At 43.6% G+C, this 27,931-nt stretch overlaps 1 protein-coding gene and 2 non-coding genes across 5 annotated transcripts in view; all 3 read right to left on the minus strand.

The window, feature by feature from the left end:
• Positions 1 to 4,166: 4,166 nt before the first annotated feature.
• Positions 4,167 to 27,931, minus strand: part of OPN1SW (opsin 1, short wave sensitive) — a 28,771-nt gene continuing 5,006 nt past the window's right edge. The window contains exons 2-7 of one of the 3 annotated variants that reach the window (XM_083179713.1): positions 14,465 to 14,532; positions 12,142 to 12,310; positions 9,337 to 9,502; positions 5,108 to 5,170; positions 4,931 to 4,978; positions 4,167 to 4,386 (exon numbers count right to left, since the gene is read on the minus strand). In XM_083179713.1, the coding sequence (XP_083035839.1) occupies positions 4,258 to 4,386; positions 4,931 to 4,978; positions 5,108 to 5,170; positions 9,337 to 9,502; positions 12,142 to 12,310; positions 14,465 to 14,532 (643 nt within the window). In that variant the 3' untranslated portion in view covers positions 4,167 to 4,257. Of the gene's footprint in view, positions 4,387 to 4,930; positions 5,171 to 9,336; positions 9,503 to 12,141; positions 12,311 to 14,464; positions 14,811 to 27,931 lie in introns of those variants that run through there. The other 2 variants (XM_083179712.1, XM_083179711.1) reach the window with 2 other exon arrangements.
• On the minus strand, positions 7,985 to 8,056 carry TRNAP-AGG (transfer RNA proline (anticodon AGG)). Its single transcript has one exon. It is a non-coding gene; the product is annotated as a tRNA-Pro (tRNA).
• On the minus strand, positions 11,885 to 11,958 carry TRNAT-AGU (transfer RNA threonine (anticodon AGU)). The gene has a single exon. It is a non-coding gene; the product is annotated as a tRNA-Thr (tRNA).

Genomic DNA, 27,931 nt, shown 5'->3' on the forward strand with positions numbered 1-27,931 from the left:
AGTGATCCTGCCATATTGGCCTCGCAGGGCATGGTTCAATACGGTTCAGAAGTTGGCAATAGACGATCCGTGGACACTACCTTCAACCAAGGATCTGCTTGTACAAGGAGAGGTATACAAGGAGCAGCCGGAATCGTGGAAACTGACGGCTTGGTTGCTGAAGTCGGGAGTCTAAAAGCGAAGGGGTTCAGTGATGGTGTAGTGGAGACCTTGCTGAAGGCAAGAAAGCCGGTGACCATGAAGGTGTACTATAGAGTCTGGAAGAAGTATGCGTTTTGGTCAAAGGAGAATAAGAAGAACCCTCGTAGTATAGTTACCATACTTTCCTTCCTACAGGAAGGGCTGCGAATGAACCTCTCCCCGAGTACTCTGAAAGTGCAGGTCTCAGCAATATCTTGCATCTTGGATTGGGACATAGCCAAGAACAGGTATGTACAAAGATTCATGCAAGCAGTGAAACGAATCAAACCGAGGGTAAGAAGTCCAATACCCTTGTGGGACTTGAATCTGGTGCTAGGGGTACTGACAGAATCTCCGTTTGAGCCACTACAAGAAGTGGCCTTGAGGTTTATGTCATGGAAAGTATTATTTCTAGTGGCCATGACCTCAGCGCGTAGGGTATCAGAACTCCAAGCACTGTGGATAAGAGAGCCGTACTTCAAAATATATACGGATAAAGTAGTCTTAAGGACTAACCCAATGTTTGTACCGAAGGTGACGTCAGAGTTCCATATCAATCAGGAGATTATATTGCCTACGTTCTGCACAAATCCGACGAATAGCAAAGAAAGCAGGTTGCACTGTCTTGACTTGGTCAGAGCCCTGTCCATTTACAAGCAAAGGACGGCCGAGTTTCGTAAAGCCGACAATTTATTTATATTGTCAGAGGGAGAAAGAAAAGGGCAAAGAGCCTCTAAACAGACTTTATCCAGGTGGATTAAAAGTTGTGTCCGACAAGCATATGTCATAAGACAACAGGAGCTACCAGAAGGGTTTAAAGCACACTCAACGCGATCAATGGCGTCGTCATGGGCAGAGAAAGGATCTGCATCACTGACAGAAATTTGCAAGGCCGCAGGATGGTCTTCACCGCACACGTTTACGAAGCATTACAGAATAGACGTCTGGTCTTCCGCAGATGCTAAGTTTGGGAGGAAGATCCTGAGTGCGGCAGTAAATTAAAACGTGAAGAAACGTTCTATTTGAGTTAAGCATTATATGGCCGGCGGCCTGTTCCTAAGTTATACGTGAGTATACCCTCCCTATGAAATACAGTACTGCTTGGGCATGACCCATTCATGTTGGCTGCCATGGCGGAGGCAGAGGAAATACCGGGTTATTACCTGGTAACGGGTTTTCCTCTACTCCGCCATGGCAGCGGTATTTCCCACCCTTGTGTTAGAGGGGGGTGTATGTGGAATAATTATGTTCGTTTGTTTTAAAGCTGAAGAATATAAGACACTGGTGTTCGGAGGAGGAGCCTTCTTATAGGATCCAGAGGTCTTTTTTTCCTTTCCAAAAGCACTACCCAGCAGGGAGAAACCCATTCATGTTGGCTGCCATGGCGGAGTAGAGGAAAACCCGTTACCAGGTAATAACCCGGTATTTCCAGTTGTCCATTATGAAGTGGGTAATTGTCACCACAGATGCCTTCCTAAGAGGTTGGGTTTTAGGTTCATTTAATATACAGGAAAGGAGGACAATTCGGTTTGTTTTGGTTCAGGCTCAGTCCCGTTTAAAGAGACTACCAGTCAGAATCCAATCCAACAATGCCACGAAAATTGCAGAAATAAACAAGCAAGGTAACACATGCAGCTGGCAAGCAATAAGGAGCGGTCTTACATCCTTCATTGGGTTCCAGCATTTTCAGCAGTCTACATTCCCGAGGTGGACAACTGGGAGACTGACTTCTTTATGCTACAAGCAATATCACAACTAAGCAAATGTATGGCCCATGCACTTGTTGTTCTGTAGACTATACATGGCCAAAGAGCCATTAAACCTGGCATTAGACAAAAATACGGTTACAGCATGCAGACGGCGTGTGTGAGCTAGACATTTCAATGTCGAACTGCTTGTGGTGCCGTAGTAGTTTGTGTTTGCTGTATGAGGGAAACCTGTCGAGACAGTTGGAGGTTTCAGTTGCTCTTGTAGACATTGGGGCAGATGTATTAAGCCTGGAGAAGAGATAAACTGGAGATAAAGTGGAGATAACTTGGAAGAGTTAACGCACCAGCCAATCAGCTGTGTTTGAAATATGACAGTTGGGATCTGATTGGCTGGTGCGTTATCTCCTTCCACTTTATCTCCAGTTTATCTCTTCACCAGGCTTAATACATCTGCCCCATTGTTCTGTGCAGTCCTTATTCATTATATTTTGTTGCGTGTCAAGTGGGTTCAGTAGCCAGTTTATTTAGTATATTGGGGTAGATGTATGAAGCAAGGTAGAAGTGATACTTTATCACTACATAATCAGCTAACTGGCCCTTTTTAAACCCAGTTTGTAACTTAACAGTCAGCAGCTGATTGGCCAGTGATAAAGTACGAGGCACTTTATCACTTCTCCCTTATCACTGCTTCATACATGTACCCCATTGTGAGGAACAGTATCAAAGATAATGATGACATATATTTGAAAAACATTATTAGCTAAACACCACTGTGGGCAAAAGTATAAACTGAGCAATAGAGAGAAAGGTTATTGAGAGTGATTGTGCTTAAGAATGAAAAGGCATCCGCTGCAAAAGTGACTGTTGAGATAAATTCCTGAGTTCCAGTAGCTACAAGAACAGTGAGGAGGTAACGGCACAAGTACAATAATTATAGGCAAGCTGCAATTGCCAAACTACTGGTAAACGCAGTGAAAGCCAAAATTGGAGAGTGTGATGTAACACTCATAAATAATGGACTGCTGAGCAATGGTAGACTGTCATCTGGTCATATGAATGCTCGTTCACCCTGTTCCCACCCGTAGGACGAGTTTGTGTGTGGAGAACACCTAACTAAGCATATGGTTAGGACTGTCTGGTGCCAACAGTGAAACATGGTGAAGGGTTGACCATATTAATGCTGACAATAACTTATTTTTCAGCGTTATTGTTGCTTTTCAGAGGAAACACTCACATGCAGGTAAAATATAAACAGTTTGTGGGCTGTTTTGGTAATGGAACCATTGCAACATCCATACAGCAGTATAAAGGCGGCCATTTACTAGTGCGAGGTATCATATGTGGTATCCAGCCATCTCACCCGGTAGACAGGGTTGCATAAGATACATTGTATACAGTCCTTTTGCATACAAATTATTTCATGCTATCCTAGCAGGGGCTACAAGCTGCAAAATATAATCATGACAGCCCGTTCCCATGTGAATGCGCCTCACATTGCAAGTTAAATGACATGCAATGTGTCACTATTTAAGGGAATTACATAAAAAGTTGGCCATATGGCACTAGTGGATGGGGGCAGGGCCGGTGTAATGTTTCTAAGCATTCTAGGCAAAACTTCACCCTACTGTCCCCCCCCCCCCCCACCCCCACCATACTGCGACCAATACCCAGTTTCCAACCCCTTAAGGCATACTTGCCTAACATTCCGGAATGGCAGGGAGGCTCCCAAAAATTGGGTGGTCCACCGAGCCCCCTGAGAAAGTGGGAAAATCGCCTGGTGGCCCCCCCTTTGCCATCCTCATTACGTACAAGGAGGAGGGGGCAGCAAAGTAGGACAGTATGTCTCAAGGGAAAGTATGGAGGTGAGGTCTTAGAAGTTCCACAGCCACCACCTGCATTAAGTACAACAAAGATCCTCATAGACATCCTTGATAGGCAGATTTGGTGGTGCCTCCCCAGATCCTGGCACCCTAGGCAGTTACGTAAAGCTGCCTAATGGTAGAGCCGGCCCTGGATGGGGGCCTTTACACTAAAGTGATCAGCACTATGACCCGGGTTGCCAGATTTCTGTCTTTTAGACCAAATTAAGGTTCTGCTAAACTTTGCTGAGATGGATAGCACAAATCCTAAAAGCATAAAATAAGGGCTAATCTTTTTTAACTAGACAATTTCATTAAGCTACTATTAAGAACAGTTCTTAAAATACACACACACACACACACACCCCCCTATTATGACACTATTATAGTCAATAAAATGAAGATACTTATTACATAATGCATTTCAGAGTCATTGCTCTTTTATTACAGTAGAAAGTAAAACTTGTGATGATGAAGCAGGGGGTGCATCCCTCAATTTCTGCTGGACATTAGCTGGAGGAAGGGCTGACCTGGCTGTGGGATACTGTAGAGACTTCAGTTTTTTGACTGGCAGAGGAGACGGAAGAATCATCTGTCATAGGTCTCCCACATACTGTCTCCAAGATGCATCCACGGAACTAAGAAATAGGATTTGCACACTAAATTACATTTTACATTTGAAACTAGATTTAAATTCAGACCCTTCACATTGTAGTGTTATTAAGTTCCAGAGAGAGGTATATATCAGGCTGAATTGTTATTTGCAGGACACAGACAAAGTCACGTTAGTCATTATATGTTCACAATTGTTGAAATAAATTATTATTGTGAAGAAGAAGATTTGATACTCTTGGAGCTCTGTGCTGAGGGCTGGCCTGGTACTGGAGGGAGCTCTCAGCATGTTCCTCCGCTGTCACCGTACCCCAACTATATTTTGCAGTTACAATCTCCCCCAAAAAATGCACGTGGACATATAGGACCTTATTCTGGTCCACACGCAAAGCTGTGAATTTCACAGGTTAAATCCTACTGCAAATTTCTAATCTAATCATTTAGCAAATTTCTAATCTAATCATTTTTTCTTTATTTAATTGACATTTGAGTATTACGGAGTAAAATAAAATTGAAAAAAATCACATTTGCTTTACATTTAAACAGTGCCATATTATGCCTACCCATTACCTGTTTGTTCATGAAGGAGTATATGATGGGATTGTAGACACAGGCGCTCTTGGAAAAAAAAGCAGGGATGGTAACAAAGCGCAGATCCAGTCCATGATTTCGGTTAGTTACCATAAACATTGCCATAGCTGCATAAGGGACATAACACAGACAGAAGGATCCAATCATGACTATTACCATGCGGGACACTTCCCGTTCCGCCTTCTGTGTACTGGCAGATTCCCGTTGCTGTGCAGCAACCTATAGGTAGTAACGAATAACGAGTTAGCCCACTTTGTAGAGACATATAAAAACAAATCTAACATGGTTGCAAATTTACAGTAACTGCGTTTTTTTGCATCCAGACTAGTCATATGAAATTTTGAAGGGGGGGTATGGAAAAGGTAAAGGTATTTAGTGTTGACTCATGGTGAGGGGTGTGTGATCAAGTTTAATTCCCCCTGTCCGCTAAAGGAGAAGGGGCATGTTGTTTAGCGTAAAGGGGCAATTAAACTTGATCATTTTTAAAAAATCGACTATTTTGGGGATTATTTACTGTTCTGGGGACTATTTTGAATATTTTTTACAGTTTATTAAAATAAAAATTACTATGTTAGGTTAGTTTGAGGTCTAGGTTGCAAGCAAAGGAAGTTAGGGTTAAGCTATGGAGAGGGGAGGGTTAAGGTTAAGCTGCAGGATGATATGGATAGGGTTAGCCTGTGGGAAGGGATGATTAGGGTAAGACTGGGAGAGGATGGGTACGGTTAGTCTGTATGAGGGGAAGTTTTGGTAAGCACTGATCCAGACAGATTCCATATTTTCTATTCCATTGGTAACGGAGGATGTTGGAACCCAAACTTTCACAAACTATGATCCCTAGAGTCTCAGCATCTTTTTCATGGCAGACCTCAGCCAAATGTTTCTTATTGAGTTAGTCAGCAAAAATGATTCAACTAAGAAAATGGTGATAGGTTCATATACAGGTTGGGCACAGCCTAAAGGCCCCCATACACTACTGCGATTGGTCCGATTTGACCTGCAAACAGACCAAACCGTGTAGACATCCCATCTGACCCAATGCACGTCCCATGTGCATCAGGTCCGACACTACAGATTGAACCTGCTGCACTAAAAATTTATTGGATCAGACCCATCAGCAACACATCGCAGGGTCTGTGTAGCACCCGCAATGTATTGGGTCTGATTCCGTAGGTGTGTGCCAGTGGTGAAGCACTGCTGGCACACACCTATCTGCAGGTCTGGATGGGGAGTGGGAGGCAGACAGACAGTGAGCGGCGTGGTGGGCAGCAGAATTAAAAATAAAAGCTGTCAAAAGATTGGTCAGCTGCAGATTGGCTGAAATCTGCCGGGCCAGTCTTTTGACAAGTATTTTTCTTTATTCTACTGCCCCCCACCGCTGCTGCAGCTCCCTGGTAGTATTTACATGCGATAAATCGCATGCAATTCACGCATATAAAAATGGCACATCAAGTGCCAAATCGTAAGTGAGCCCTCCCAGGGACCTTAGAACAAGTCGGACTAGTATATGGGGGCCTTAGTACATAGTGACAGACACACATAGGCAAAGCAAAGGAACAGATGACGGAACAAACTTGGGAGAGAAACAAACTCAAGGAAGAGGAGTGGAGGAGCAAGAACCCTACATATATTGGGGTCATTTTATGCTGAGTGAAGAGTCACGGTAAAAAATGTACATGATGAATAGCAGTAAGCCTCCATTCCCATAGGGATCTATGGAGCTGGAGGTAAGAGAATTGCTCCAGTACTAACCTTTGGGTAATTGGAAAAAGTAAAGAAAGGATTTCCTAAACCCCATACACACTGAGCGATATCATTAACGATATCGTTCAATGACATCATCCGGTTCCCGTTCTGTACATGTATTCATTGACGATATAGTCAAAATTGTGTTGCATGTACAGATGATGGAGGAAAATATTAGCAACCAGCGGGAGCTTGCACCGCTAATGATATCGCTCAGCAGGGCTAAAATGGGCAATATAATTTATAATATTGCTTAGTGTGTATGGGGCTTTAGCAAAAAGAAAAAAAAAATCCTGGGTCATCCAACTGAACTAAAATTCTCAGGTATCATAGCTGAATTGGCATATTTTATTGATCCCGTGGAGGTTCTATTGTAAATTGAAACTCAAAAAGGGCTCAAATTACTTATGCTGCTTTCAGACCGCATAACTGGCTTTGACCCTGTATTTGAAAACGTTTCCAAAAACAGGTCTGCCAGGTAAAACCCCTTTCACACCGCATCTCTTAAACGGTATATTACCGTTTAAGTGGCGTTTTTTTGACACTAGCAGGCCCGTTTTTGGAAGCTTTCCAAAAACAGGGTCAAAGCCAGTGCGGTCTTCAGTGCCTCCCCCCCCCCCCCCCGGTTAACACACACACAACCGCACCCCCCCCCCCCCCCCCGTTAACACACACACAACCGGGCACCCCCCCCCCCCGCGGGTTAACACACACACAACCCCCATGTGTTAAAGGACCCCCCCCCCCAATGTTTTTAAGGACTCCCCCCCCCATCCCCGTTCAGCCGGTACCTCCTGCGACGTATTGAGGATCCCGGCAGTATGGACGGATGCAATTGCACTTGTAAAAGTGTCTTTCGGAAAATGGCTGCCCCATAGGAAAGCCCGTTTTAAAAAAAACTGTCTTTCGTATGGGGGCAGCCATTTTCCGAAAGTCACTTCTTATAAGAAAACAGCGTGCGGGGGAGCACTCATTAAATATTCACTGCGCTGGGTCACAAATACCGTTTCAGACCCGATTTTGATGCCAAAATACCAGGTCTGAAACGGGTAGGGCCATCCATTTTAACCGTTTTAAAAAACCTGCTTTTTTAAAACGGTAAAGTGGTTGTGCACCTTTCAGACAGCACAGATTACCGTTTTAAAACAGTTAAAAATCAGCGGTCTGAAAGGGGCATAAGTGATATTGTTTCATGGACATTAACAGATTTCATTATTTGTAAAGCAAACATTTATTTTGGAATATACTAGGTAAAATAACAATTGTATATGAAATACATCGATAAAAACAGGGCTCGTCCGGGATTTGAACCCGGGACCTCTCGCACCCTAAGCGAGAATCATACCCCTAGACCAACGAGCCAGACATTTCTAAAAGAAACCTAAACTCCAAATATACAGCTGCCACATCAGCACTTGTACTATGCTAAGCTTTTTTTTGTGGGGGATTGCAGGGAAGTATAGCTAACAGTTACTTTCACATGATCTAATACACAAAATACATAATATTTTACCCTAAAACTTCTTGCTTCATTTATTTGCACCGATCTACACTGAATTTTTCAATAATTAAAAATTTTAATTATTTTTCAATAATTTAAAAAATCTTTAATTCACTGCAGAATGTAAGTGAAGTTAAGGACTTTGGGCAAAGGGAAGAGTCCTATTAGGGTGTGGATCATTAGGTCACCAGCATGTTGGTCAACATTCATTAGGTCGACACCTTTAGGTCGACATGAGTCTAGGTCAACATGCGGGAAGGTCGACATCTGTTATGTCAACAGAGTCATTAGGTTGACATGGGTTAGGTCGACAGTCAAAAGGTTGACATGGGGTTTTTCAAATTTTTTGACCCAAATGTCGACACAATCAACATGGACACTGAAATGTAGCACCGCATCCCCTCGCATGGCTTGCGGCGCTCGCCATGCTTCGGGCACGGTGCCTCGCTACATTCAGCACACTATTTTATTCTCCCACCAAACCCTAGAGGATGGTAGGGCATAAAATACAGCACATGTTGGCTAAAATAATATATTAAAAAACCCATGTCGACCTTTTGACTGTCGACCTAACCCATGTCGACCTAATGACCCTGTTGACCTAACTCATGTTGACCTAGACTTATGTCGACCTTCCTGCATGTCGACCTAGACTTATGTCGACCTAAATGTGGGAGACTACCAAAAAAATTGTGGGTCTCCCACTACTTCCCAGAGAGTAAGTATATCCTGTATACACACTATCCAATTACTGGGACGATCACAAAATTGTTACCAGATAATTGTATATTGTGTACCCAGTCTTATTATTTGTCTTTTTTTTTGTTATATCAAATCTGTACAACTCCTTAATACAAATATGGTTATGTTACTATATTTTTTCACTGGTCAGTATGAAAACACATTACATAAAGAATATGTTTAGACCTATAGGTTTATTAATAATCAGCAAATTTATGCAAAACCTATGGGCAGGATGTAATGAAGTTCGAGTTTGGCAGTCGTGCGTGTTGCTGGTTGAACGTTTTTCTAAAGGCACAATCATTTACAAGGCAATATCAACGCCCAGCATCCCACGTGGCCGACTAGTACATCTCGACTTCTAGGTTATTTGTAATATTCTAGTTGGTGCTGCACTCACCGCCCGCAGGGCCCCCAGTAGCTGGGCATATGAGAAGCAGATCAGGCTCAGTGGGATAATAAAGCAGAAGATGAATATGAACCATGTGTAATATTCACTGCGATACTTAGTGCCGACAGTGTACCAGTCCGGACCACAGGAGCACTGTAAGCCTTCTGGGATATACCTGAGTGACAGAGAGGACACCATGATTATAAACATGATCACCAAAACGACAGAATGCAGAATGGAAAAATTAAATCTCATCACTTTAAGTAAATAGTTCACATAATATTATTCATTTAATTTATTTTAAATAGGAGCACTATGATTTAGGGCCTGATTCAGGATCACTTGCTAAGCAGCGGTGGTTCGCTGCTTAGCGAACGAGTTAACGGCGCCCGCCATCTGGGCCGAATGCTGCCCCCCCCTGCACCGGCTAATCCCCTCAGCACCATGGAAGTGCGTATGCAAACACATCCCCTCCCATGCAGCCAAAGGGGAGAGAAATCATTTGATGGTTACCGACCATCGAATGATTTCTCTCCCCTTCCGTAATAGAAGTCAGTCTATACAGAGTTTTATACCCGTTGCTGTCCGCTGCTGATGAAGTTGGTGCTGTAGTCATGTGACATCAGCCGCCTGCCTGCTTCTACAAGAGAACACCCAGCATTTTTATGGGGACGCCCATAAAACGCTGGTCGTTCCCCTGCTGCCAACCTCTGCATGCCCCTGGCCCTCCCACCCAGCAGTGAACTGCTTGTCGAGTGTGTAACTTGCCGGCGTATGAACATGCGCAGAAATGTGCACGCGCAAACCTGACCATAGGGGCTGGGGCCAAATCTGGATTGCAACGGTATCTGGAATCATGATAAATTGACTCTAGATCGACAGTCATAAGGTTGACCACTATTGGTCGACAATCAAAAGGTCGAGAGGGTCCAAAGGTCAACAGTGAAAAGATCAACAGGGTCCAAAGGTCGACAGGATCCAAAAGTCGACGGACAGTAGGTCGACAGAGTTAATAGTCATTGTTCTAAAGTGTTGACAGTGTCTCATAGGGATTCACTCTTATGTAGGGTACACACCAGAACAATTTGGCATCAATTACCCCAATTTCGATGCAATCTTGGCCGATTGTAGGTAATTTGGGCATGTTTTAGATCCGATTCCGATCTGGTGCGCGTCTGCTTATCATTTGGTTGTTTTGGAGATCCTACCTGCTGCAGTCAGGATCTGTAAAAGATCCATTCAACTGGGTACAGATCGTGATCGGATCGTATGCGGATCGTGTGCTCCAACAGATCGTATGATCGTCTCATGATCGTTCTGGTGTGTATCTAGCATAAGACATTTAGATTTGTGTGTGTGAGTGTGTGTGTGTGTGTGTGTGTGTGTTCAAATCACAAACAAATGTTGCCTCATGTTTAGCATGTTGTTTTTAAAACAAATGTCAAATAAAAGACACTTTTCCAGTTAACAACTCACTTGCAGAGATACAGTATAAGCAATTGACTGGGATCTGCAACAACAGACAAATGTAACAATGTTGCACACTTCAACCAATTGACATTATTTGTTGGCAATAACAGCCCATAACAATTGGATACAATATACAAGTAAAACAGTTGACACCACAGCCATCTGTTTTGTAATTTTGTATGCACTATCTTTCTTTAACATCACTTACTCTATGAACTATTTTTTTTTTTAACCAATATTATAACTTTGGAGAATATCTTAATCATCCTTTTATGATAATTGAATTAAAAGTTATGTTATGGTGTGTACACACGGCAGATACTACCGTGAGATGCGTGTCCCGACGCAAGGGGCACAATTTACTATATAGTGCAGATCTGCATTATATAGTGTTGCCTGCTCTCTCTATCTGGCTGCTGATATGCGCTCACACGGGAGCGTGCATCGGCAGCGCATCTGGCTCGGAAGCCCTAAAAAAGCATGCGATTTGCATGAGATTTGGCTTCCGATGTTCCCTATATCGGGAACATCGGAAGCCAAATCTAACCATGTGTACACACTATAAGAAGTACTTTTGCAAGCGGTGTATGAAGAGCAGTGCGATCCTCCACATCTGAAATCGCGGCAGGGTTGGAGGCAACGTTCACCCGACACCACTGGAATATGGTGCGCCGTGTGAGACTCTACTCTCCATACTCTTCCCCTTCATCCTGCGATAAATTTCAAACAGGAAACAAATTCTATCTGTTCTATCTATCAGTAATATGACTATGACTATCAGCAATGGGAATGGGAGAGGCATAAGTAAAAAAAAGGGAATAAAATGCTCAGTTGCCATAGGCATTGTGCAGGTAGAAGCTTCAATTGTAAACTTTAGAAAATGTTTTTTTTTTTTTTATGTTATTAACAGCAGCTAAACATTTACATTTAATGTCTGAAGAAAAGCATTCATTATTCAGATCAGGTAGTACAGCAGTAGTACATATAAAAGTTAATATACTGTACATGTAAGTTAATATACATAATTAAATTCCACACAATTAGGGCTTGTTTTGTAAATGGGGATGGGGGGGGGACAAAAAAAATTAGGCACTGCTGAGATTCGAACTCAGGATCTCCTGTTTACTAGACAGGCGCTTTAACCAACTAAGCCACAGCGCCCCACGTTAACTGCAGCCTTCCTATCCTCCTTCATTCATACGCTGCCTGAACCGCTGACACGTAGCTAGCTGGAGTGTCTGCTTTCCCCCATGCCCCATACGACACGAAACTCCGTATAGCCAGGAGTCAGACTGCGCAGCACATAGCACCATCCTAACATATAAACAGAAACAAAGCAATTACCTGCTCCAGCCGAAGAAGGGGGGTAAAGATACCCCCAAGCCAATCATCCACGTGCACAAGACAACAGCCAAGGCGTGTTTAGAGCTGAAGCAAAAGTTTCCCATGGGTTTGCAGATAACAATGTATCTTTCAAAGGCCAGGAACGCCAGCGACCAGCCGGTGACCAGACCTGTGGGAGAGAGGAGCGGGTCACTAAGCACACAGCAGCGAGCAGGGGGGGGGACAGCAGTGCCGATGGCAGGTCGCACATATGGGGGAAAACACGACAAGTACAAACCCCTCACACATTTAGTATATAGATGTATGAAAACTACAGTCTCTTATGTTGTGACAGTTTATGGTGTTTGTTAACTTTTTCACCTATGTAGCATTGGACAGGCTGCCAAGCATCCGCAGTACAACATGCCATCTATTGCATTGATACTAATTGCACATGTACTGACACATGCGATTAGTACCGCAAATGACAACTGTCCTTTGCAATCAGCACTAGTCACTGGACCTCCTGGTCTTTTATGTGTAGAGTTATGTGGGTGGCTTTGGGGGATCCAGTCGGATCTGTCTCACCGAGGTCCATTTATCATTGGATCTCATATGCAATGCAAACTGGGCAGCATTTACTGCCTAGGACCGCATTGCAAAATGCTATTCTTTTTGGACAAATGTATCCTCCTGCAAACGCAGGTGCTCCAAAAGAATCCCATCTCTGTGCCCTGCTTCGCCGGGTGTCTGTGCATGTGCGGTTAGGGCTGACCCAGCCAGCCACACTGAACAGTGCGGTCTATAGCCCATAGGCTACAATGGGCTACTGCCATCTCAGAATGGCAGTGCCATCTCAGAATGACAGTGGCCAGGGGACCCACTATGATACTGCCAGATACATCGGGCAGCACCGTATCCCCCATAGAAACCTTTGGGGGATGTGGCTGCGCCGCTGCAGGCGGGTCAGGAGGGATCTTTGATTCCTGCTACGGTCCCTCCTAAATACCTTCTGGGGATACTTAATATTTGTGGCTAACTCCAGAAAATGGGTGTTTTCTGGGAATTAGTTGCATATGATAAATACGCCCCAAAGGATGCAGAAAAAAGGGTACTGGTGTTGTTTCACGGCGGCAGATCGTATGTAAATTGTATGCAAATCGCATGCACTATTTGCAAACGATTCGATCTGCGATGCAATTTAGCACACCCCCTCTATCCACATCAGCCCGAAGCTGAGAGAGGACATGGTACGCATACTCCTGACCTGTTCATGACCCCACTATCCACGTCGGCGTGGAGTCGATTTTATAAAGTGTGGGGTTTGTTGAAACGAAATTCTAAATTGCAGCGTAAAAATAATGCAGCCAGTATTTACCCTGCACAGAAACAAAATAACTCACACATATCTAACTCGCTCTGCATATTCCAATTCTTCACTTCTAACAAATTGCACAACTATGAGATATTCTAAAATTCTAATTATAACTAAGTTGAGTAAACAATTAGTAATGGGTATTTGTACGTACAAAGGCCCTTTTTTAGATCTGATCGCAGTACAAATTTGTTCTCAAATTGGGCAAAACCATGTGCACTGCTGGTGGGGCAGATATAACATCTGAAAAGGGGCCTTTGTACATACAAATACCCATTACTAATTGTTTACTCAACTTAGTTATAATTTGAATTTTAGAATATCTCATAGTTGTGCAATTTGTTAGAAGTGAAGAATTGGAATATTTGTAGGAGGAATGATGTCCAAATTGAATAATTCAGAAAATGGAACTCATCCCGTCACTGACATGGTTATAACACTGTTGAACTTGTAAAACATAACAATTAGCTGGATACTGCTTTTATAAAAGCTCCAAGGTGGAATCAAAGGGTATGTGTAAAAACCGGAAAAGGACAGTACCCCCCGGAATGCCAGACTGGACAGGCTCCATTCATCAATATCTGTAATTCCGGCATTTGTAGTGTCCGGTCCGAGGGTGTCCCGTCCGGTGAGGGTGCTGTGACATCTGTCACCAGGGAGAGGAGAAGGGAGAGAATAAAGTTTCCCTGTATGGTCCGACCATCTAGCAAACAACGGAACGGTCTGGACCATTTGAGGAGGCTCTTATCTCCCCTTCCCCATGTTCCCGGTGATAGCTATCACAGGCATCCCCCCGGACAGGACAACCCCGGACAGGCACCCTCACGGACTGGACACTACAACCTCCTGAATGCAGAGTTTGAAGGTCCGGTTTTCCGGTTTTCACTTAGTTCTGGAAACATATTCCTTACATTATCTTTATTTAGCCTTAGAATGTAAGGCCAGGTTACGTGTAATGGGTGCTCTTACCTGAGAGTGAGCCCATGAAGCCCTCTAGAGCGCAAATCGTCTTCCCAAAGACAAAATAACCCTGGCTGCTGGAAACAAAAACAACAAAAATGGAAAATAGGCAGATGAGGAGGCCAGCCCCCGAGATGTTCACTAGGATGTAGTTGAGTGGCTGCCTGAGTTTCTTGTATTTTACTGTTACCACCAATACCACCGCATTTAGAGGTGTGCCAATGACAAACACCACTCCCATAAAAATTGCCTGAAGGTTAAATGCCCATTTTGGTGCAATGTGATATTGAGGGCCATCAAAGGGGCCAACATCAGACACATTCTTGAAAAGATAAAAATCTTCGTCTCCCAACATCCCACCCTTTGTGTGTAAAAAAATGTCTATACCTGCATTATTTTTCTCACCATTATATAGGGCCTAGCTTTTTGTCAATCCTTTTAAGTACTCATCGGGATCAGCCAATAATCCTATTTATCTGCAAGGATTTATGGATGTTCTTAGCAAAGTGTAGAAGAGCAAATAATTACTTCTGGAAGGGCATATTAGTACAGGGATTTATTATTTATTTATTTACAGTTTCTTATATAGAGCAGCATATTCCGTTGCCCTTTACAATTGGAGACAACAGTGCTTAAACAAACTGGGTAGATACAAACCGACATGGAGGTAGGAGGGCCCTGCTCGCAAGCTTACAATTTATTTGTTTGGATCGTTTTATCGACCTTAGTTAGGTCGACAGTCATTAGGTCGATGCCGTTGGGTTGAAAGGTGGGAAGGTCAACAGTTCTAGGTCGACAGGTGTGTAGGTCGACATGGGGCAATGTCTACATGGGTTTAGGTTGACATATGCGTTAGGTCGACATGGGTTAGGTCGACAGGTCGACATGGTTTTTTTCACTGTTTTTTTTACCCGAATGTCAACACAGTCGTCATGGACACAGTTGGAAGTCAACCACAGCCCCTCGCTTAGCTCGCAATGCGTTGGGCCCAGTGCCTCGCTGCGCTCGGCACACTATTTTGTTCTCCCACCACGCTCTAGTGGATGGTAGGGCATTAAATACCGCCTGTCGGCACATGTCGGCTCAAAAAACTGTGAAAAAACCCATGTCGACCTAACCTAAGTCGACCTAACGCATATGTCGACCTAAACCTATGTCGACCTAGACACCTGTTGACCTTGACCCATGTCGACCTAGAACCCTGTCGACCTTCCCACCTGTCGACCCAACATTGTCGACCTAAGTATAATTGATAATACGACCTTATGCCCAATCTATAGGGATACATGATTTAGGGCACTAAGCTATTGCTGCAACATTGCACACAATATTTTCAAAGTTATTACATTTCCCCTGCTAAATACTAGCTAGAGATATTTATTACGTAACTGTACGCACAGAAAACATTCATCAACATTCACTAACTCGCTCCTGGATTGAATGAAACAGTATGGAGTGCACTGGAAACTTGGAATAACAAATGAATAACAGTAGGAACTGTCTCTGTATTCTTATATTAGTTTTGACAGAAAACGAAATTAAGACTCAATAAGAGGCTCGTTGGTCTAGGGGTATGATTCTCGCTTTGGGTGCGAGAGGTCCCGGGTTCAAATCCCGGACGAGCCCTATTTTTATATTTATATGTATTTTTTTATGAGAAAGGGGACAGAAAAAAAAAACTGATTTCCTAACTTCTTTTTACATGCTTTTAATATATATTTTGAATCCAAATATAGAATAATTGACATATATTTTGAATCCAAAACATTTTTACATCATTGTTATATGAACTCATAGGAAATCTGATTAATGCAAAAGATGGGCTCGTCCGGGATTTGAACCCGGGACCTCTCGCACCCAAAGCGAGAATCATACCCCTAGACCAACGAGCCACCTTTCAAAAAATTGCACATATTCTGCAGAAAACTTTAAATACGTGTCTAGATCCTAACAGCATAGATATAAAAATGTGAGTTTTTTTCTTTTAGTTGAAATCGGTCTAATTCCCTAATCAAGCCTGTGCTGCTTTTCAGATCATCTTAAAGATATAAGGTAGCAATTATTTACCAACTCAAATTAATTAAGATTTACATTTTACTTATTATATTTGCACACTAATTTGCTTTAATTATTCTTAATGTACATTTAATATTATAAATATATGACTGTGCAATGTTGCTTTGGTACTTGTTTCCTAGCACGGCGCCCATCTCATACCGTACTTAGTGGTGTGCGATGCGATATTCCCGTTAAATTAACAGGAGTGCTTGTACAATGAAATATCGCAAGGCATTGCATGCCAGCAAATGGCGTGTGATGCGATGCAATTTTTTATTGTACAAGCACCCTGATGGGTGCTTACAATGTTAAATGCACCCCCATTGTGTACGCCACCCCCACTGTCAATGCCAACCCAAAGCGTGGTGAGCGGCGGCCGTACGCATCCTCCGACCTTTTCATACCCCCACTATCCACGTGGGCGTGGAGTTGACTTTAGATAGTGTGGCAAGCACAGTGAACCACCGAGACTGAAGTGTGGCGAGCCCCGTGAGGGGACGCGGAATATGAGCCCGAAGCGTGGCGAGCACAGCGAGGGGACGCGGAATACATGTAAAGTAATCCATGTTCGCTCGCCGCACTTCGGGATCCGCGTGCGCTCACCACGGTTCGGGCTCCGTGCGCTCGCCACACTATCTAAAATCAACTCCACGGACCCATTAGTTTAACATCAATTGTGGGTAAACTATTTGAAGGATTTTTAAGGGATGGTATCCAGGAATATTTAGACCATCACCGTCTACTCAGTACTAACCAACATGGGTTCGTGAAAAATCGTTCATGCCAAACTAATCTACTAGGGTTCTATGAAGAGGTTAGCAAAAACCTCGATAATGGAAATGCTGTAGATGTGATTTTCCTGGATTTCGCTAAAGCATTTGATACTATCCCACACAAGAGATTGATTAATAAAATGGAGAACCTAGGATTGGGTGAAAATATCTGCAGATGGGTAGGGAATTGGCTATGTAATAGAGAACAAAGAGTGGTTGTGAATGGTGCGGTATCAGATACAATACCAGTACTAAGTGGAGTGCCCCAGGGTTCGGTTTTGGGGCCCATTCTGTTTAACATTTTTATTAACGATATTGGGATAGGGTTACTCAGCAATGTATCCATCTTTGCGGACGATACAAAACTTAACAAAGTCATCAAATCATCAGAATATGTCACCATGCTTCAAAATGGTCTTGCAATTCTAGATGAGTGGGCAAAAAAATGGAAGATGAGGTTCAATGTAGATAAATGTAAGGTTATGCACCTTGGGAGACACAACCAGTGTGCAAGTTACAACCTTAGCGGAGAGGAACTGGGTAATTCCATACTTGAAAACGATCCAAATAGACAGCAAACTGGAATGTAGTGCCCATTGTAATGTAGCTACAAAAAAGGCCAACAAAATTCTGGCATGTATTAAGAGGGGAATGGAAACTAGGGACTCAAGGGTAATTATGCCACTGTATAAAGCATTGGTGAGACCTCACCTCGAGTACGGAGTGCAGTTCTGGGCCCCACACTATAAAAAGACATCATAGAATTAGAAAAAATCCAAAGGCAAGCAACAAAGCTTATTAGGGGAATGGAGAATTTAAGCTACGGGGAGAGATTAAGCAATTTGGGACTTTTTACATTGGAAAAGAGGCTTTTAAGGGGGGACATGCTCAACATGTACAAGTATATCAAGGGCCAATATAAGGAACTGTCACACACCCTCTTTTCTACTAGAAAGGAATCTAGGACGCGAGGGCATGAGTATAGATTAGAAGAAAAAAGATTTCATTCAGCTAGTAGAAAGAATTTCTTTACGGTCAGAACAGTCAAACTCTGGAACTCTCTTCCCAGAGAGGTGGTAACGGCTGGCTCATTAAATGCATTCAAGGCAAAGTTGGACAAACATTTACTGGATAAAAACATCCATGGGTACAAATAAGAAATATAATCTGTCTGTAAAATATCAGAACCTACCAAATCTATCTATACCAGGTTGAACTAGATGGACGCAAGTCTTTTTTCAGCCTTACCTACTATGTAACTATGACATGGATAGTGGGGGTATGAAAAGGTCGGAGGACGCGTACCGCCGACCTTTTCGCTGCGCTCACCATGCTTCGGGTTGGTGTTGATATTGGGGGTGGCGTTGACAATGGGGGTGCATTTAACATTGTAAGCACCATTAAAAATCGAATCGCATCGCACGCATGCCTCTATATTGCATACGATGTGATGTGATTGTATAAGATGCACTACGATCAAAATCGGCGGCGCCTTGCTAGGAAACCAGTACCGTTGCTTTTTGTAATTATGTCTAGTTTCTGTAGCATTGTGCTACTGTATGTTTTCCCTCAAGTTATTTTTTTAACAGCTATATTTAAGTGCAGTTTTCTAAATATCAGTATATTCCTTGCATCATGCGTTGCGCTGCTACTGTTGTACTGGATTACAGGAGCTTTATGGGATGGGATGTGTACACTTGTTTTGCTATGTTTATAGAAAACTACTCAAACTGTCAAACTGGTAAGGTACTTAGAAGGTATTTGTGTTATTAATCCTGCCCTGCAGAGCTGGATAATCCTGAAATTAAACGTTATCTCATTAGTGCTTATTACAAATGTGTCCATGTAACTATTCAATCCATGTACAGAAATACAGCAGAGCCAGCACCTTTTATACAACAATTGTGCATTCAGCAGAGAACAGCATATATCTGGGGCTTTCTGTATGCACAAAACCTATTATAATTAAAAATAAAGTAACCATTACATTCTTTTTTAAAAGTAATTGCCAGAGGGAATTTGGTTACAATGCAGGCGATCATGATGCCAGTGGTTGAAATCCCAACCAGCAGCCACAACACCAGCACCGGAATCCCGACATTAGTGGAGATTCTGACAAAGGAATCGTAGCAGCCAGCATCATAATAATGCCGTGGTGTTGTATTGTTATATAGGGGAAAGGGTGGATGGTGTTATGGTTTAGGGACTAAGGGGACTTACAGGTAGTGTCAGTGTGGGGAGAAATATTAGGTTTGGTGTGGGGAGGGGGCACTAAAATGGGGGTGTTAGGCAAAAAGGAGGGAGGTTTAGGGTTATGGGCCCCATACATCAGCAATTAATTGTGACAATCCTCCGTTCTGGAGATGATTGCCACAATTAATCTTTAATGTGTGGGCTCCCCCTTTTGGCAATCCCAATCAAAAATTAATAGGGATCGCCAATCGATTGCTGAATCAGAGTTTTAATCATGTTTAAAAATCTGGTTTTATTGGAGTTTCATTTTTGTATGTGTGGGCATTCTACAGGAAAAATCTGCCGATCACTGAAACAAATCTGTAATGTGTGGGCAAGTCAAATAGATTGAAGAAACCATTTATCTGGGGGGAAAAAAAAATCACTGGATCTGAGAAGCAATTAATAGGATTCAGATCAGCGGGTCATCCATACTGAATCTTGCCAGAGGAGTCCATGCAAAGTTGCATGCACCCAAACAACTTGGTGAAACAGTTGGACCTGCTGAAGCATGTATGTCTTCTCCATGCTGAATGAAGGTCTCGACCCCACCTTCTGGTGACTGAAAACGAATCCCAATCATCTTAAATCGCTTTGTGGGAACACAAAGAGGTGCCAAGCTAGACTGTACAGTGAATTACCAAAATCCTAGATGTGTTCATGGTCCAGAAATGGTCTTGTGATGAAGCTGGGCACCAGGAGCACGTTATTGGATGTCCCAAGTAAATGGCTTCCAGCACTTCAGGCAAGCATTGGTTAGTATCCCAGTCTGTCAGATTACTGATCACTTAGGTCAACAGTCATTAGGTCGACCCCGGAAGGCCGACTGGCCCCAAGGTCGACAGGGTTAAATGTTGACATGGTCCAAGGTCGACATGGGTTTAGGTTGACAGTCATTAGGTCGACATGAGTTTTTCACTGTTTTTTTAGCCGACAGGCGGTATTTCATGCCCTACCATCCACTAGGGCGTGTTGGGAGAATAAAATAGTGTACCGAGCGTAGCGAGGCAACGTGCCCGAAGCATTGCGAGCGAAGCAAGTGATGCAAGGGGCTGCGGTTCAACTCCAACTGTGTCCATGTCGTCTGTGTCGACATTCGGGTAAAAAAAACTGTGAAAAACTCATGTCGACCTAATGACTGTCGACCTAAACCCATGTCAACCTTGGCACATGTCGACCTTGTCCCATGTCGACTTTTAACCCTGTCGACCTTGGGGCCAGTTGACCTTCCGGGGTCGACCTAATGACTGTAGACCTAAGTCTGTTCTGACATGTACCGATTCCCCCAGTCTCAAGTGATGGTGCACTGCTGTACGAGTTTTTCGGTAGCTACATGACCCTGTCTTAGCTTAGGGTGGGAGGGTGACCCAATTTTCAGAAGCATCCCAGAATTCCAGGAGGGTAGGCAAGTATGGTCTACTTTAGCTATGCACTGCAAATCAAGAAACGTACTGCACACCCCTCCTATACCACAGGGAATAAGTACTGTAACAGTGATTCCTACAAAGGAGCACATACTGCATTGAATGTTAGTTTTATTTGTTATAAAGCTTGTGAATTAACAAAAGAATCAACAGAGTTAATGGAATTTGTGCCAAAACAAATATACTATTGGATTGATGTATCAAGCAGTGAAAAAGTGGAGACAGCGGCGTAGCTACGCCCCCCGCCGCCCATGTAAACCCCCCCAATCCCCCGCAGCCTTACCTTTCGCGCTGGTCCCGGCGGCTCCGTTCTTCTGCTGAGGACTACCACAAAATGGCCACCCCCATACAGCAGACAGTTTCTGTTGACTATCCCGGGGGGCAGCCTGTGCTGCCTGGCTCCCGGGGAGCCCACCTCCCCCCCACAAACGTTCTGGGGCAGGCAGGGAGACTTCCATCTCCCTGCCTGCCGCCGTCCTCAGGCTCCCTGCGGCATCGCCGCAGGAGTTAAAATTCGCCGGTCAGGGGCAGTGAGCCCCTGACTCGTTGAATACTGGAGCCGGAACGCGGCGGGCAGAGTCGAATGTGCAGTGAATCCTAAACAGGATTCGCTGCACATCATCAAAATTCTCATTGAATACTGCCCAATATATGCTGAGTGGACTGTGTCCAAGCACCCACAATTGGTCCCACCAATCAGCACCTACCATCAGTGGGTGAAACCATAGCAATTTCTTTAACCGTCAATGGTCACTTGCTTCCACGGACAATAAGACTCTCCGCTAGCCTCCAAACTTTCAAGTGTTCCCTGAAATCTCACCTCTTCAGGCAAGCCTATCATATTTAAGTTCTACACACAAAACCCTCTGAGGCACTTATGTATTATATAGCTTCCCTTCTGGACTTGTAACTTGGTGGGACTGCTATGCTATTACTGATGCCTGTCCTTGTGTTTCCCTCCTATATCCCTATAGATTGTAAGCTTGCAGCAGGGCCCTCCTATCTCCAAGTCTGTCTGTTGTTACCCAGTTTGTTTTATCACTGTCTACTATTGTAAAGCGCAACGGAATCGGCTGCGCTATATAAGAAACTGTAAATAAATAAATATGGCATTACTGTATATATCATAATAGTGAGAAAACTTTCTCACATAAATATACACCACACCACTCTACTGTATAGATTGTAGCTGATCCAGCTACAGATAGGTGGAGGTTCTCATAACCTCGGGTAACCCAGACAGGGAATCACCTTGCAGTAATTGAACAGCTCACAAACCTCTCAAGCTTTTTCAGTGAGGCATAGCGACCTTAAGTAACCTGCAAGACACAGAGGGCCAGATGTATTAAGCCTGGCAAAGAGATAAACTGGAGTTAATGTGGAAGGAGATAACGCATCAGCCAATCGGCTGTGTTTGAAATATGACAGTTGGGAGTTGATTGGCTGGTGCGTTATCTCCTTGCAATTTAACTCCAGTTTATCTCTTTGCCAGGCTTAATACATCTGCCCCCAAATGAAAAAACACAATGACCACTTTTACGCCTTTCACACAGAAAATGAAATTCCTGGGTGAAGCAGTTCCACCCGGGAATTTCATGAAATACACGGGTAATTTTTCTTTGTGAAGGGTCAATCTGGATCTTAAACTCCTGGTCTCTGACCCTACAAATGACCAGCATTGGAGACCCAGAGTTTAAGATTCGGGTTGACCCTTTCACACAGGCGAAAAAAAACAGTGTAATACCGTGTTCTCACTGCGAGTTACAACTACACGGCTTTTACCTGGCATTAAAACGCCGGGGACTGCAGCGACGGACCCCCGTTCTCATTGCTAGGCAAATTCCCGGGTGAAGAAGCTCTACCCGGTAATTTGCCTTTTTTGCCTAATTTGTTTTTTATGCAGTGAGAATGGGTCAACCCGTGTCTGCATACCCGGATCTCAAACACGGGTAAAAGGAAGGGTTTTACTCGTGTATGAGATCGAGGTATGCGACCCAATCACACTGCAAAAAAAAAAAACGTGTTAAAAGGCAAATTTCCGGGTCTACATGCTAGACCCGGGAATTTACCTGCAGTGAGAATGGGTTATAATAGAGCAAATCTCTTGGTCTAAATTTTAGATGCGGAGATTTGCTCTCCTGTGTGAAGGGGGTCTGACAGGAAGTGGCCAAATAACCCAGCACTTCAAAAGCTGTGTATTTGCCCGTTTTTTCAGCTGCCGCTGTGTGAAAGCGGTATTAGTGGAACTAGCATACCTGATACATAGGGCTGCTTATCTGAAATGCTGCATGATAAACATTACGGCACCCTGAAATCTCTCCTCTTTCTCCCCTCTGTTTCGCACTTTCTCTCATCCCCGAATTGCGGCATGATCCCTTGCAATGTCCCATGACAAGGGCTAGCAGCTACTCTGACAGGGACAGCAGAAAAGTGCCCTTTTTCTAAAATCAACGTACCCGTCTAATTGCATTCAGACGGTATTAGATGATCATCTAACAAAGCCAGCAAACTCAACACATAGTTTACTCACAGTTGCACTCTCATCCCCAAATTGCGGCACGATCCCTTGCAATTTCCAAGGATAACAAGGGTTCGTAGGCCCCTCTAACGGGGACAGCAGGAGAGTGCCTTTCTTTAGAACTAATCTGGCTGTACAGTATTTCTACACCACATGCTTAGGATTTCATAAACTAAAAGGAATTAGCACAATAAAGTCCCTGTGTACATTTTTGTTTGTAGTGCACTTCAGAAGAAAAGATTTAAAATGTAACTTTTAATGACATTATTTAATAAAATGTTGCGAAATATTGACTAAAATCAAACACAAAAAAATCAAACACATAAGACACAGACAGTGTGGTAAAAAGGATACTAAATCCTTGCGCAGTGATCCCCGCTGCTGAGCCGTCCCTAATATGCTTAATTACAATTTCTTAATGCATGCGTCACCAAAATTTAAAGTAAATATACTGTGAATCCCATGTATGTCGTGGCTGACATATAGCGTAATTAGGGGAACTGGTCCCTTTATAATCAGTCGGCTTGTCAGTTACAAATAACGTGTGTTTGACATATACATGGGGGGCAGATGGTGTTTTTTATTTATTGTTTGGAATGGCAATAGGTATCAGCCCGGAGCCTGAGTGTCAAGGCTGTAGGCGTTTGTTACCCGGCGTTGGCTAAGTCTCACCGTGCCGGCCAACTCCACGTGCAGACGTACCAACACTGGAGTATTCGGCCGCCTCGGGGGACCAACCGTTGCCGGTAATCGCCGCTCTGGTATGGAATAAGCACCGGGGTGTCAGAACGTAACACCACCGGTCAAACACCACTCTGCACAGAGCTGCGGTGAGTGGCACCACTACACCGCTTCTTAGGCTCCACGGACTCAGTGGGAACTGACGTCCGTTGGCGACGCTGCACTAATTAAACTAAACAGAAATCAAAATGCATTCAAGGAGGGAAGGGGAAGCAGGGGGGCATACACTGCGGGCGCAGTCGGTCTGCGTACGCTTCGCAGGTAAGCTTCGTTAGGACCAACCTGACACTTGGACGGAAGCCCTTTTGTACCCATACAGGTCATGCATATTCATGAGGGGGTGTCCCGTGGGTGTGTACATTTTCACGCCCATATGAAATGGAGAAAAAGAAGGTGATTGTCGTATGTATTTTTATGTAGTTGGTAAAAATTGCGCTTGTTGCAGTTTTTTATGTATTTGAGGCAGACAGTGTTGCGTGTGTTATATGAAACTTGGTATGAAGTTCAGATACATCGGAAATGATTAAACTATTTAACTTATTGAGTCTCTCAACAAATCGTCACATGTGGACGTGTCCTGAAGTCCCTGTGTACCAGAGGAGAGGCAGTATGTTCAGATAGCTAAATTGTACATGTAAAAAAACATTGCATCTGTGCAAGGCAATCCACTGAGCAATATCGTTTGGACACAAAAAAAGTTACTGTGTGTTCTTATGTATCTTATGAAAAAGAAACAATGTTGTCATGATTGCAGAATACCATGTTACAAAAGAGTAAATTGGTCTCTATTCTCTTAGGCTGTCAGCAAAAATATATGACATCTACTGTGTCTAATGAGCATTTCTGAGAAACTTGACTGAAACTTATGCTTAACATAAATGACCTGTGATGTTTAAGGTATCTATAGTTTAATAGTAAACAAGCTAATCTCAACCCGGATCTGAGGTTCTTGCAGAATTCCAACCATAAACGAACCTAATATCTTTTTAAAATCAGGATAAGATTGGGACCTTCACAGATGTCAGACTGGACTATATTTGTTTGTCTGTATGTCTTTATGCTAATTTAATTGTCTAGTATTTAACTGAAATTATTAAAAGTAATATATAAAATTTTGGTCCGGGAGCACGATATCACAATGTATTTATCTGAATATGCTGCATTCCCCCACAACAAACTCTAGAGTTAGAAGAGTATGGGAAAGGTATACTAAACCTAAGGGGGTAAATTTACTAATACCGTGTTCTCACTGCGAGTGAGAACTACACGGCTTTTACCCGGCAGTAAAATGTCGGGGACTGCAGGGACGGACCCCCGTTCTCACTGCAAGGCAAATTCCTGGGTGAAGAAGTTCTACCCGGTATTTTGCCTTTTAACACGGGGTTTTACCCGTGTATCAGATCCGGGGATGCGACACGTTCACGCTGCAAAAAAACCTGTGTTAAAAGTCAAATTTCTGGATCAACATGCTAGACCCGGGAATTTGCCTGCAGTGAGAATGGGGTATAAGATGGGAATTCTATTGATGATGGGATGATGCTCATAGCAAGCAGATTCGGTACTTATGTACTAACTGGGCTGCCGATTTTGAAATCGGGTCCATCGCATCCGACCATATCGCATGCGATGCCATGCGATGCCATGGACCCAATTTTTCCATAGGATTCAATGTTAAAATGGACTGAGTCCATTTTAACATGGAATTCAATGGGAAAAGGGGTCCTTTTCATACCCCTACTATCCAAGTGGGCATGGAGTTGGATATAAACCTGTGGCGAGCGTAGCGAGCCACCGAGCCCCGCGAGGGGACACAGAATACCGTCCCCTTGCAGGGCTCGCTTTGCTCGCCACGGTTCGGGCTCGGTGGCTCGCTACAGGTTTATATCCAACTCCATGCCCACTTGGATAGTAGGGGTATGAAAAGGACCCCTTTTTCCCATTGAATTCCATGTTAAAATGGACTCAGTCCATTTTAACATTGAATCCTATGGAAAAATCGCGTCATCGCATCGCATCACATGCGATATGGTCGGATGCGATGCGATATCGCATCGCATCTGATTGTATGCCTTAAGTTAAGGCATACAATCAAAAAAATGGCAGCCCAGATAATACATAAGTACCGCAGATTCTATTTTGTATCTTCTAGAAGGTGCTAAATAAATATGTAAAATCTGATTGGTTGATATCTCTTAACTCAGGGCACTAATACTGTGCAATTATAAAGTTACTGGCCGTTGAATACTGAACATACCCTGGCATTATTCCTGCAACATCAGTTAAGTATACAGTGTCAGGGACTGTAGCGAAGTAAACCATCAAAACTGCATAAAGGGTACTTATATGTTTGTTGGGCACCCACTAAGCTATTTGCTTAGCTTTATGGGTCCGCTCGCCTTGCTTCGGACACGGTGGCTCGCTACAATATATAAAATCAACTCCATGCCGACATGGATAGTGGGGGTATGAGCGTACTAACTATAGTGGGCGCCCAACTAACATATATGTACCGCATAAAGTACTGGAAGAGCATACCTCCCAACTGTCCTGTTTTTCACAGCTATTTATTTTACCAACAAACATATTTTATAGTATGAAACAGATTCTGCAACATAGTATACAGCCCAGGATTCCAGATTTATACGTCTTTACTTCCAATAAGAAATTCACAGGTTATATTGCACGTGAACCCAGCATTGGTGTTAGTGGAAATGACTCAAGGGCCAGTCTGGGCTAGATTGCAGGGTTGTACCAGTGAAGGACCAAGGTCATGGTATGTGTAAACGGTGAAGTTGGGTTGGTAAGATGGGGGACCTGTTAACTACAAAAGAATTGGTGCTAGGAGATTATCTCATCTACTAGCAACATCACCGCACCAGCTAAAAGTCAAGTCCGTCTGCCAGTCTGAAGGGGTCTGAGCCAGGTTGGAGCCGTGTAAAAAAATCCTGTTGGCAACCTGGCATTTTCATGTAAAAGTGGTATTAGAGAGTAGATTAGTTTAAACAGCAATAGCTCAAACTGCATATTTGTGATATTAGGCTCTGTGTCTTTTTTTTTCCTTTCCAGGTAGATGGAGGCTTACCCTGTGAAGTGCTGCAGCCTTCTCCACAGCCTGGTGCAGTTGGGGTTTAGGCAGGACTTTTTCTTATGGTCTCCAACTACCTAGTGTAGTAGGGAGCCCTGCTGCTGAAGGGTCCTGCTGCACTGCCTCCTCACTGCTGTGGTCTGGAGTATCGAATAAAAAGGTCTGAGTTATTAAAAATAGTACAGAACAGGCAGGTGGCCGTCGAGTTTGTTTGTGATCCTTCCCTGGACGCGGTCCACTTAGCGGCAAGAACTAACTCCAGTACAGCACTGACCCGAAGAGTACTTTGGCTTAATACGTGGGCAGCGGATGCCCAGTCAAAAAAAAAGTGGTGTCTCTTTCCTTCAAGGGCGAATACTTGTTTGGTAGTAAGCTCGATGACATTATTTAAAACATTTCAGGGGGGGCAATTTTTTCTTAGAGGCCTTGTCTTGCGGTAGCCACACAGGCTAAAATCGGCCACAATGTTATCAGTCCTCATATTTTAAAGAGGCGAGAACATATAGGCCGGTCAGAGGCTATAGGAGGCCATGGTTTGGGAACAGGCGTTCCTTTTGGAGTCAGAGAGGCAAAGAAGGTAAATTTGGCTTTCGACACATGTCCCAATGACACCAGGGAGAAGGTCTGGGGAAGACTATTAAAATT

The sequence above is a fragment of the Crinia signifera genome, chromosome 4, assembly GCF_055691185.1.
Source record: "Crinia signifera chromosome 4, ASM5569118v1, whole genome shotgun sequence".
Classification (NCBI taxonomy): Eukaryota; Metazoa; Chordata; class Amphibia; order Anura; family Myobatrachidae; genus Crinia; species Crinia signifera.